Genomic DNA, 12,402 nt, shown 5'->3' with positions numbered 1-12,402 from the left:
CTCTGCACTGTCAGCGCAAAGCCTGACTTGGGGCTCGATCCCAACGAATCATGAGACCTGAGCTAAAATCAAGTCGGACTCTTCCTTAACCGACTGAGCCACCCAGGTGCCCCAGTGCTTTTTGGGATCTTACGTGGGGAGAATTGTTTGTGGGAACAATTAGGAGCTGGGGCTGGGATGTGGGAGGGGCCTCAGGTGGGCCGTGCAGGGGCTTGGAGGCGGCTGTGTGAGGATGGCCCTGGGCTCTCCCTCTGCACCTTGAGTTGGGCCGGCAGAGCAGAGGTCCAAGGTCATGGTGCTGGGTCTGAGCAGGGTGTCAGCTGTTCCTCCTCAGCCTTCAAGAGGACTCCAGGTCCCCGGGCTCTGCGTGTAGGAAGCAGTGGCCGAGGGGCCCTGAGGTGACCCAGGCCACCGTTCCTTGCCCAGCCCGCAGCCCTATTTCTTTGAGCCCTTGGGGTAATCAAGGCTCGGCTTCCTTTGGGGCCTTTTCTAAACAGCCCCTTCTCATCTGACTCCCAGGTGGGCCTGGGGATCCCACTTGCCCCCGGTTTGCATAGCTGGGGGGGACCCTGCCTGGTGTCGGTGGGCAGCTCCGGGGTCACCAGCGTCCGGAGTCCAGTCGTGTCCTGCGGCTGCCCAGCCCCCCGTCCCGGCAGCAGTGGCCCCAGGCTGGGAGCAGGGGCTGATAGGGCCGCTTTGAGGCAAGTGGGGTTTGGGGAGCCCTGCAGGTCACCAGGGCAGCCGCGACGTGGGAATCACATGTCCGGGTTGGTGTCGCCCCGGCCCTGGGGTTGACCTTGTCCCCGTTTGCATGCCGGGGTGGGCAGAACCTGCCCCCTCTTGTATGGGTGTAGTTCTAGGAATAAGAGGTTGAAGACACGTGTCCCAGGATGCCATCGTGTGTGGATTGGCGGCCTTCCCTTTTGCCTCTGCCACCGAGCCCACTACAGAAGCGTGTCTGGGCCCAAAGTGACAACTACAGCCCTAGGTCCCAGCTGTGTTTGAGGCTGAATGAACAGCCTGGGAAGAGCCAACACTGGAAGGCAGGGCTCAGGAAAGGCCTGGGACAGAAGCCAGCCGTAGGTGTACCAAGGGACTGGGTCACCGGCCACGTGCCTGTGGGCAGCAGGGACATCCTAGATCTAACAGGCGACTGGTCGGCTCCTGCATCGTGCCAGTGGCTGGAAGACAGCTGGGTACCCCAGTGATGGGGAGCCGGGCGGGTCTGGAGCCCGGAGTCCCCGCCCTGGCGGGAGGGAGCAGGTGAGTGCTCCCAGGTAGTTAAAGGCTGAGCAGTGGGCACTTGCCTTATTTGGTGTTGCCTTTATTCCAAGCGCATTACCAGCGTTAACCCGTTCTCTGCCAGAAAGCCAAAGGAGTTTCCCTTTTGTCCTGCCCATTCTCAGATGGGGAAAGTGGGGCTCCAAGTTCTAGAGCCGGTGAGCCTGGGAGCGAGGACTTGGCCTGGCCTGCTCAGCCGCCGGGCCTCGCTTGGACCTGTGGGCTCGCTGCGTCTTGGCTGGAGCATCCGGGAAGGGCTCGCGGGACTAGTGGTCTGCAAGGGAGACCGCAGGGCCGCCAGGGGCCGGTGCTGGTTGCCACGGGCACCCCAGGCCCGCGGAACTGCCCCACGCGGAACTGCCCCACGCAGATCCAGCCGCAGGGCCGCCAGGGGCCGGTGCTGGTTGCCACGGGCACCCCAGGCCCGCGGAACTGCCCCACGCAGATCCAGCAGCGCAGGCTTAGTGTGTCGGTTGGCCCCGCCGGCCACCCTCGCGGGAGCAGGGTGCAGCCATCGCCACCGCGCTCTCCAGAACTCTTCCTTCGCCCCTCGGGGCAGCTCCGTTCCCGCTAGGTACCTACCCTGGTTCCCGCTTCTCTGAGTCTGAGGCTGCCGGGTTTTGGACGGAAGACGTGCTGCCATTTTAAGTAACCCCCCCCCCCCCCGCAAGGGGTCCCTGAGGGTCTGGCTGTAGGGCGACAAAGGAGCCGAGCCTGAGACAAGTGAAGTGGGGTCAGCCTTGCTGTAGCGTGGGTGTAGACCCGGACACTAGGGGCGCGCCTGAGCCACTGGTGGGCGGGGGTGACTTTCGTTGAAGTGGGGAAAGCTGGGGTGGGGTCCTTGGAGAGGTGACCTGGCGCGCGGTGCGCACCTCCTCCGTGGCTTGCTTTGTCTGTACGTGGGCGGGAGGCACCGAGGGCCCAGGGGCGGTGAGGCCCGATGCAGGGGCGGGTGTGTCGTGACTCCACGGAGTGGTGCGAGGGCCGCCTGGCGGCCGCACCTGGGAACTCCAGAGGCGTCCGCTCCAGGGTCCCGGACTGCGCCGGGTGCACGCGGGTTCGAGTCCAGGCGCCGAGGCGCCCCTCCAGAAGCTTCGGTCTCCGTAGGCTCCGAGGGTAGCGGCCTGGCGCCGATTCGTGCAGAGGATCTGGGTGGTCCAGACCGGAGAAGCCTGCCTGGGGGTGGGGGGCAACCGCGCCCGAACAGGGGCTGGCCGCGAACGACAGACGGTGCGCAGCGAGTCCGGCCCGACCCGCTCCGCCCCGGGCCGGGCTGCAGCCCAGGAGCCGGGTCCACGCGGACCTTGTGCTCCAGTAAGCGGAGCGGCGCGCAGGAGGGACCCGCTGGCCGTAGGAGGGGCTCCTCCCTGGGGGCGGGCTCCGCGGTGTCAGGAGGGGCGGGGCTCTGGCGCGGCCAATCAGGACGGCCCTGCGGAGGGAAGTGGTGCGGCCGGCGGCCGCGGCGCGCGTCTCTGACCCCGGACCCGCGAAAGGGCCGACCCGGGGCCGAGAGCCCCGCACCGCACGGCGCGGGAGGGACCGAGGGGCTAGGCCGCGGCGCCCCCGCGAGCTGCAGACCCCACTGCGCCCCAGGTCGCCCGGCTACCTCTCCGCACACCTTCCGGCTTCGCCGCGCCCCTTCTTTCTCTTTCGAGTCGCGCCCCTGTGCATCCCCTTTGCCCCACGCCTCCTCTCCGCCCCCTTTTGCGTCCCTTCCCTCCCCGCCCTCGTTGGCATTGCGGGCTCCACTGTCTGTCCCACTTTGCCCCACCTCGGAGCCTGTGCGGGGTCACGGGGGGCGGGGGGCGGGGGGCGGAGCGGGTGGGTACCGAAGGAGGGAGGTGTGGCCCCAGGAGGTGAATGGGGGGCGGGCTCAGTTTAGACCCTGGGGCCTCCTCCATGTGTCCCTGTGGTCCCCAGGCAGCTCCGGGGTGGGGGCGGCCCTGTGCCCTGAGCGTGGCTCTCTCTGAGCCTTGCCTGCCTCCCATTTCGCCACCATGAAGAGCTTGGTGTGATCCTTCTAACGTGATCCTGTCCCTGTCCCTACGTTTGTGTCTTGGTTTGTCTTGTAAACTGGAATTACACTTTTGATACTGCTGTGCTCTTCGGTATTTTCTAGTTAAGCACCATGAAATGGTAAGCTCCCTGGGTGGGTACACATCGAAATGTGTCCCTATTTTAACAAGGTGCCCAGTGTTCTCTAGGAAGGATGCTTCACATCGTTTACTAGGTCCCACCTTGGACCAGTCGGGCTCCTCCCCCCCCACCCCCCACCCCAGCTGCCCTGAGGAGGAGGGACCATGGAATGATGGGCAGGGAACTCTGGGGGCCCAGATGCTCAAGTGCATCTAGAAGGCAGGAGGGGGACCCTGGATGGGCACTCCTTTTGTCCTTGTGGGTTCCCGGGTTTGGTGTGGCCACAGGAGGGTCTCCCATATTAGTTTTCTTTTCCTGTGACAAATTACCACAAATTAAAGGTTCCAAAGAACACACCTTTATTTTACAGCTTTGGAGGTTGGAGTCAGGAATACATCTCAGTGGGCTACGAAGTGGTAGCAGAGCCTTGTTCTCCCCAGAGGTTCTGGGGGAATCTTCCATGTCCAGCTGTGTGCTGTCCACACTGGCGGTCTCATGGCATCTTGCATTTGTGAAGCTGGGGCTGGCCACTTGTGTTTTCTGTGTTGCCTCACTTGGACTTGGATTCTTTCTTTCTCTTCCATCTTTTAAGGACCTCTGTCATCATATTGGGCCGAGCTAGATAACCCTGGATATCTTCCTCTTTTAATGTCAGCTTATTAGCAGTTTTAACTCTCTCTGTGTAATATATTCACAGGTTGGGTGAATAGAACGTGGACATTTTTGGAGGGGCCATTATTCTTTCCAACACCTCTTCCAGAGAGAAGGGCATCAGTCAGGACCCCCTGCTGCCTAGGTCTGAAGGAGATACTACATTCCTATCATCAATGCATATGAAAGCACTCATTTCCCGATGTGCTGAATACTGGAGGGTTTCAATCTTTGGGATTTGACCGGTTTTTGGAGTCAGCCCATTTTACAGGTGGGCAAGTTGAGACTTAGGGAGGGAAGGTTACTTGCCTGAGATTCAGTGCAACTTTCTGTTTCCTGTCTCCAGGGCTAGTTAAAAGTTTTCCCTCATGGAGCACAATTTATGCAGGAAGACATTTTTCCCAGGTGGCCTGGAAGTTGTTGGCTTTGGCATCTTTGATCCATCCACCTGCGGCTAGAGGCCTCTGGGGAGCCTTAGGGACGGTGACCGGGCACTCAGTGCGCACAGGCCAGAGACCACGTCCTCGTCTTTGAAGAGTCCCCTTGTTTTCCTAACTGGATGTGTGCTAGTGGGTTTCCCTGCGTGCCTCAAAACCTCCAGGGGTGCGGGCCTGGCTTGCCTCTCTTATCTTGGCTCTCCCCATGTCTCCATGTGTCCCGGCGGAATTGGAGTCCTGGCTCTGCCCTCAACTAGCTGTAGTGCTCGGCCTTGGGAATGGTCCCCGGCGATCCTTCGGGGATCCACGCCCTTGTGCACTCCCTCCCTCTCCCCCCCCCCCCCCCCCCCCCCCCCCCCCCCCCCCCCCCGCCCCGCGCCAGGCGTTTTTGTGTGAGCAGTGGAGTGTGGCAGCAGTGATGCTAGATTGCTTTGGAAATTAGGGTATAAAAGTCACTGCAGGTTCTGTGCTAGGCGTGTTCTCTTTCTCTCGAATCATTCACTCTGGGGAGAGCTAGCTGCATAGGGATAGTCAGGAAGGCTCTGTGGAGAGGCCACCATGGTGAGGAACTGGGGCCTCCACCAGTATCTGAATGAATGGACCACCTCGGAAGTGGTCCGTCCCATTGTCGTCAAGCCTTTGGGTGACTCAGCCTTTGCTGACGTCTCTGCTGCAAATTCCTGAGAGACCCTGAGCCAGAACCACCCGGCCAGGCTGCTCCTGGCTTCCTGACACACAGAGACCACGAGATCATAAATGTTTGTTGTTTTATGTCTCTGGGCTTTGGGATGATTTGTTACACGGAGCTTGGTAACGAATACATTAGCTGTGTGACGTTGGGCAAGTGCCCCAGCCTCAGAGCCAGGGTTTTCTCCCTAGTGCCCTGAGGGTTTGAGAAATGAGTGAGAAATGGGTGAAATAGCACGGGCCATGGGAGGCACAGGGCCCAGTTTGCATTGGGGGCTCCTCCCACCCCAGGCCGTGTACACAGGCAGCCTTCCAGCCCCCCCTCCCCCCAGGATGATAACGGGCATTCTCCTGCTCCTCCTTGGGTGCAACATGACCTCACAGTGTCAAGCCAGACATTGCATTCTTGGCCTCGGGTCACCCTTCCACCTGGCACAGAGGCACTAGGCAGGGAAGGGAGAGGTGAGAGCCACGGGCTGTCCCTCTCCTTTCTCCAGCCCGAGTGCCAGCGAACTCTGTGGGGCCAGGTGAGTCCATCCCACCTGTCCCGGGATGGGCAGCCACATCTGACCCATGGAGGGGGTGCCCTGCCTCTCCCTGGGTAGAGAGGGGTGGCCTGGCCTGGCCTTGGCTTGCACACTGGCTGCCATTGAGGCCGACAAGAACTGACCACTGTCCTTGGTTCCTCTTTCCACTGCTCCTCCCTGCCCTGCCCCTCTCCCCTCATCCCTCCCCCCGAGGCCAGCAAGGGTGCCTGTTCCACCTGCTGCTCCAGTGGGCTCTAGCTTCTCCACGTCCTTCTCCCTCAAGGTTTCCCCCCTCCCTGTTTCTTTTTGAATTGCCGAAGAACTACATGGTTGTGCTTCGGTGTGAGCGACTCTAACTAAAAAAAAAAAAAAGGTAAAGTCCTCGGTTCCTATTCCGTGACTTGCTTCTCTGCCTTTGTGCTCTCAGTTAGACCTTCCTTCTTTTGTTTCCTGTAGGTGCATCGAATTCTCCAGGATGAACGTCCCATAATTTATTTTACCATTCTCTCGTTGATGAGTGTTTTGGCTCTTTTTCCTTTCTCTTTTCGCTTTCTGTTAAAACTGTGCTGTCGCAAACAGCCTCGCACAGTTTTATGTTCGTGAGAGCTGCTTAGAATCTCCAGGGAGAAGATACATCCATTTTGTTCATTTTTATTTGCATCAATGTTTAAGAGGCCAGTTCTTTTTTTTTTTTTTAATGTTTATTTATTTTTGAGGGAGAGAGAGAGCAAGCACCCAAGCAGGGGAGAGGGGCAAAGGGGGTGTGGGGAGAGACAGACAGAGACTGAGAGAGAATTCCAGGCACCAGGCTCCGTGTCCAGAGCAGAGCCCGATGCAGGGCTCAGTTCCACAGCCCTGGGATAATGACCTGAGCCTCAATCAAGAGTCAGACGCTCAACTGACCTAGCCACCCAGGTGCCCCAAGAGACCAGAGAGTTCCAAACAGGCTGGTAATAAACAACAGCAGCCCCTGCCTCCCTTCCCTCTACTTACCTCCCGCTTAGCAGGCTTTAAATGTGGTTCCTGATGTTTAGGTCCATCTTTTTATGTCTTTTTTGTTTGTTTGTTTATCCACTGAGAGAGAGAGAGAACATGCACACGCCAGGGGGAAGGGGCAGAGAGAGGGAGGAGACAGAATCCCAAGCAGGTTCTGAGCTGTCAGAACAGAGCCCTATGTGGGGCTTGAACTCATGAACCGTGAGATCGTGACCTGAGGTGAAATCAAAAGTTGGATGCTCAGCTGACTGAGCCACCCAGGCTCCCCTCTACTTTGTGTCTTGACTCCTCATGTACAGTCACTGTCTGTTGATTTTCTGTTACAAGAGGTGAGGATTCAGCTCTCTTGGGCCCCCGTTCCTCTCTGGGTCCCTTCAAGGCAGAGGACGATGGTAGTTGTGGGTTCAATCAGCGTGTCTGTCCTGTGGCTGTAAATGTGCTTGTTCCCCTTCCTACCCTGGGGATTCTCCTCGTTATCCTTTTAAAATCGCACCTCTTCCCCAGGCACTCCTGAGTCCCCGCTGATTTTCTTTCTCCCCCTGGCACTTACTATCTTCTAACATGTCATAAGACTTGCTTGTTTGATGGTCTCTCCTGCCCTGCCCACCCCCCACCCCCAGTGGCATCTAAGTCCCACTAGAAGAGAGATTTTGTTTTGTTCACTGGTCTAGCTCAGTGCTTGGGATGGAGGGAGACTCAGTGCGTCCTTGCTGGACGGACAGATCCTGTGACTTCCCTCCACCACCCTCCTGTGTGTTTTGTTTTCTTCCTGTTTCCCGGATCTCACGTCGTCTTGGTTTACCCCGTCATTTGGTGGAGGACATTGGTCAGTAACGTTCTGGGAAAGGTCGCTCCTGATGTGTATTCTTTAGACTCTAAAGCTGCGTATTTATCTACAATTGCATTTAATGTATAGTCTGGCAAATTTCACATGGAAGATGGTAACAAATACTGAGTGTCTCACAGAGTTGTGATGAGAATTTAGTAACGTAGGTCTTGTAAAATGGTTAGCATTCTCTGAGGATACGTTACTATTACTTTGTGAGGACTAAAATACAAAAGAAGGGTTTGTTGGGAGGCAGTTGAGTGCAGTGGCCAAGAGCGAGGCAGTGGTACTGGGCAGGGCTGGTTTGGAGTTCTGTGCTTGGTGACCTAGAACCTTTATGACTGAGAGTAGGCAAGGCCCTGAAGCCTCAGTTTCCTCAAGTACAAGATGGAAATGGTCATAGTACTCACTGCTCATGGCGCTGTTGTGGGTAAAATCAGATATACTGCTTTTTTTTTTTTTTTTTTTTTTAATTTATAGGAGAGAGAGAGACAGCATGAGCAGGGGAGGGTCAGAGAGAGAGGGAGTCACAGACTCTGAAACAGGCTCCAGGCTCTGAGCTGGCAGTCAGCACAGAGCCCGACGCGGGGCTCGAACCCACGAACCGCGAGATCATGACCTAAGCAAAAGTCGGACGCTTAACCGACTAAGCCACCCAGGCGCCCCTAGGCACTAAGGATTCTGACGTAGGAGAATGTTCCCAGTGTTCTCAAGGGCTGAATGTGGCTTGCTTTGGTGGCAAAAGCTGGTACCTGTCTTGACCTTGTCTTTGTGTTCACTGAGGGTTAGTGTCTGGAGTGGGGTAAGCAACTGGAAAATTTGCAGCATGTATCAAAAGTCCTGAGAGGGATCCCCATATTTTGACCCAGCAATTTCACCTGCTAAGAATTTATCCTAAGGAAATCAATAAAGGTGTGCTTGACTTGAAGTGCAGGGCTTTGTCTATGAGGAAGAAGTCCGGGAACCACTTCAGTGTCAGTCGGCAGGGAACTTGATCGATGCATGGATCTAGAAACTATAGGCTTCCTCCAGCTGAGTCCTCTGCAGCCCTTACGACTGGGGAAGATGGCAGCCAGGTGTCAGGAGAGCTGTACAGGATACAGGATGAGACAGCGTCATGTGACAAAAGTATCAAAACTCCATAAGCCCTTTTGGGGAGTAGAAGTTACATTTACTTTCTTTAAGGTACATAAATGTACAGAAGACTGGAAATTTGGACAAGCAGAGGCTGTACAGTCTAATGGTCAAAGCATAGTCTCTGGAATATGGGTATCAAGGCCCTGGCTGTGGCACTATAAGACGTAGGGCTAGTTTCAGAACCGCAGTATGCCTCAGTTTCCTCATCTGAAAAGTGGGGCACTACTAGCAAGGATGCTTGTTTAGAGATTAGGCATGAAAATTCCTTCCTAAGAGTGAGTGCTGGGTCAACGTTAGCAGCAATCACTGCTATTCAAGAATTAATTCTAGTTAGTGGGATTATGGATTAATTTATCTAGTCTCTGTACTACATTATTTTTTTAAAAAATAAACGTGTTTCTTTTGGAAGTAGAAAGTTTTTTATTTTAATTAAATATTTTTAATGTTTATTTTCGAGAGGGAGAGAGCAAGCGGGGGAGGGGCAGAGAGAGGAAGAGAGAGTGAATCTGAAGCAGGCTTGGAGTTATGAGTGATGCTGGGCTCAAACCCATGAACTGTGAGATCATGACCTGAGCTTAAGTCAGGCGCCCCGAAAAAGAAGGTTATTTAAAAGTATGCAACCTGGAGGTAACAAAGATGATTCTGATTTTTTTAAAGGCAGCATGGTCACAACACAACAATGTGGTTGTACTGTGTGTCACTGAACTGTGCACATGGCATGTGTTCCAATAGTTAAGGTGTTAAATTTTATGTATATTTTGCCACAACTAAAAAAACCCCAACAATAACACCATCATCATTAATAACTACAAAAATATTCAACATCATCATCATCATTAACAATAACAACTACCCCCCCCCCCCCAAAAAAAAACAGCATAAGCAAAGAAGTTCTGAAGGTGTCCCTGGGACTATTAGCAGTGATGCGATGGGGCTGTTTTCTTCCAAATTTATATTTGATTTTGCAGCCCAGATTTCCCTCTTGAACACTTCTCTGTTTTGTAGCCAGCAAAATTGCGTCTCTCGGTGTTAATGCAGAGCCCAGCTCCCGGTCGGAGCCACGCGTCCGAACCCAGCCCCGTCGCCGCCTTGGGCGTGACCTTGGCCAGCTTGGGTTGGGGGGCGGGGGACCCTGCGAGCCTCAGTTTCCCCCTGTGGGAGCCAGGGATGACAGCTCACTCCCTTTCCCGCGCGGCCCCGCCCCACGGCCCCTGGATTGGCTCGCACGGGTCCCCCCCGCGGCCGAGACTGGGCCGAACCTCTCCCGCCCGCCGGGCCCCAACCCGGAAATGCGGCTCCGGGACGCCGGCGGGGCTGGCCAACCCGCGGCGGAGCGACGGCGGGCTCGGCCAATGGGCGCAGGAGGTGGTGGCGGCGGGACGGCGGAAGTCCCGCCCAACGTCGCGCGGGGGCGGGGCGGCGCCGGGGGCGGCGGGTGGCGGGGCGGGCGCAGGATGAGGGCGGCCATTGCTGGGGCTCCGCCGCGGGGAGGAGGACGCTGAGGAGGCGCGGAGTCGCGCAGCGCTGCGGGGGAGGCGCCCGCGCCGACGCGGGGCCCATGGCCAGGACCACCAGCCAGCTGGTGAGTGCGCGCCGACCGCTCGGGCGCGCCGGCCCGTCACCCGGCCAAGCGCGGCGGCCGCCGGGCCCCGGTGAGGCGGGGCGGCCCCGGTCCCCAGGGCCGGGCGGCGCCTCACCTGCGTCCGGGCGTCCGGGCAGGGGACCGCGGGCTTCGTGAGGGCGCTGCTCGGCCGCCGCGGGGAGCGCGGGCCCCGCCGCGGCGGGTCCCTGCCCGGCGGGGGCGCTGACAGACGCGCGGAGGGCGGGGGAGGCCGGGGAGGTGTCACCGGCCTGTCGCGGTGGAAGTGCTTGGAAAGTTTGTTTTCGGCGCGCGCGGCCTGGAGCCGAGCCTTTGGGGTTACCTTTCGTTCCGTCTGCGGGAGGAGCCGCCCTGGGCCTTCACCTGGAAGGGGGTCCCAGTGCCTCTGCTGCAGCGAAGCAGGAGGTACGAGTTCTGGCCCGGAGCACCTGATGCTCCAGGCCCCCCGAATGGACGCTTAGGACGGAATCTGATAGACTGCTGTCCCGGCGCGGCCGAGCGGCCAGGGCTGCTGCTCCTGCCTCGGGGCTCTTCTCCGGCACCGGCATCGAGTGTGGGAAGCCCCGGGGAGGCCTGACTTGAACCTGCTACCGGGGGAGCAGGGGTGCTGGGGGGGAGCGAGGGATCCTGACCGGGAGGAGGGGTTTCAGGGGGACAAAAAGGAAAAGCACTTGTTGGGTTGAATGTTTTGCTTAAAAGTATCGCTAGTGTTTCTACGGTTTTTTTTTTTCTTCTCTCTGTTGCTAAAAGTATCTTTAGTGTTTTGATGTTTTGCGCGTGTTTGAGTTGGGGAGTCGCGAAGGTGGCTTAACGATTTATACCTTGGGCGCGACTGAGACGTGGGTGCGAAATTTGCTTCCAAAGGCAAAGGAAAATCGCCTAAATGAAAGAAGACCCAGAAAATGGACCTGCCTCCATATTTAGCAGCGTGCAGCTTTGTGGTAGCCGTTATCAATATATTTTTTCTTTGGATCGGGGGTGTCTTGTACCCCTTTGAGAATCTGATGGAAGGAATAAATCCGCTCTTGAGATTAAAACACAGAGCGGCTCCGCATTTTGTCGTTACCTCCACTGGGTCATGAACCTTCTGCGGCTCCTCAGTGGACTTCAGGTTAAGGACTCTGTGACGCTCCTGAGTCGCAGAGGAGGACCTGTTCAGTTGAGAAAATGGTGAAAGGGAAAGGGGCCGTCTTTGACTGTTGCGACATGTGACTGTACCCTGGGGTGTCTGGGCTGACAGGCGAAAACACGAAATTGGCTTCTTGGCGAGCCTCAGTGGAGGCCGGGGGTGAGCGTGATCCCGGGAAGCCTGTGAAACGAACTTTCTTAGGGCGGTGCTGTTGCTGCAAGGTGCGCCCTTTGGAGTCGTCGGAAGAGGCAGAGCGCAGGTTGCCTTGCCGACTTGGCCGTTCCACACGGTGGACATTTGACATCGGGGATTTTCTTTGCGTAAGCCACCTTTTTAGCGCAAAATTGCTGGCGTCTATTGAGAGAAAATGAATCTCGGTGTAACGGAGAGACCTCCCTGTCAGGAAACGAGAGGAACAAGGCTTTTGCGTCCTCAGCTGGATCCTCCCCCCCCAACCCTATGAGGATGGGCCGCATTTCCCCTCAGTGACCGCGCAGATGCCCCCAGTATTGGCTTTTTCAGCTGAGGACAGCCAGGGTTGGTGGTGGGGGTGAGTTTGTGGGTGGCACTATGGAGAGGAGTCCCTGTCCCAGCTATGGATTGCACCCCTTCTCTACGTGTGTGCAGCCAGCAGCTGAGCAGCACAAGGAGGTCTGCACTTGGCCTTTCCCCGCTTTGCCCCTCCGGTGGCCACAGGCTGTAGATACTATTTATTGAGCACCTACTTAGTTTTTTTAAATTTTTATCTTTTTTTTTTTTTTTTGGAGAGTGGCAAGGGGCAGAGAGAGAGGGAGGGAGAGAATCCCAAGCAGCCCCGTGCTCTAACTCACAAACTGTGAAATCCTGACCAAACCATGAGATCACGACCGGAGCTGAAATCAAGAGCGGATGCTTAACAGACTGAGCCACCCAGGGGCCCCTGTTGAGCACTCACTTTAAAAGCAGACACTTTTCCGGATCGCTCACCCCGTGTTGCTTGATTTCTGTGTAGATAG

General features: G+C 56.9%; 1 protein-coding gene across 1 annotated transcript in view; it reads left to right on the top strand.

Annotated features, from left to right (window-relative positions):
* The first annotated feature begins 10,144 nt into the window (after nt 1-10,144).
* The window catches only part of PDPK1 (3-phosphoinositide dependent protein kinase 1), a 64,483-nt gene continuing 62,225 nt past the window's right edge, over nt 10,145-12,402 (top strand). Inside the window, exon 1 of the mRNA XM_039246648.1 lies at nt 10,145-10,260. Coding sequence (XP_039102579.1) covers nt 10,237-10,260 — 24 coding nt within the window. The 5' untranslated portion in view covers nt 10,145-10,236. The remainder of the gene's footprint in view (nt 10,261-12,402) is intronic.

Source organism: Hyaena hyaena, unplaced genomic scaffold, assembly GCF_003009895.1.
Source record: "Hyaena hyaena isolate Hyena2069 unplaced genomic scaffold, ASM300989v1 scaffold_285, whole genome shotgun sequence".
Taxonomy (NCBI): domain Eukaryota; kingdom Metazoa; phylum Chordata; class Mammalia; order Carnivora; family Hyaenidae; genus Hyaena; species Hyaena hyaena.
Note: the sequence above shows the minus strand (reverse complement) of the source record. Positions and strands in the feature narration are given on the sequence as shown.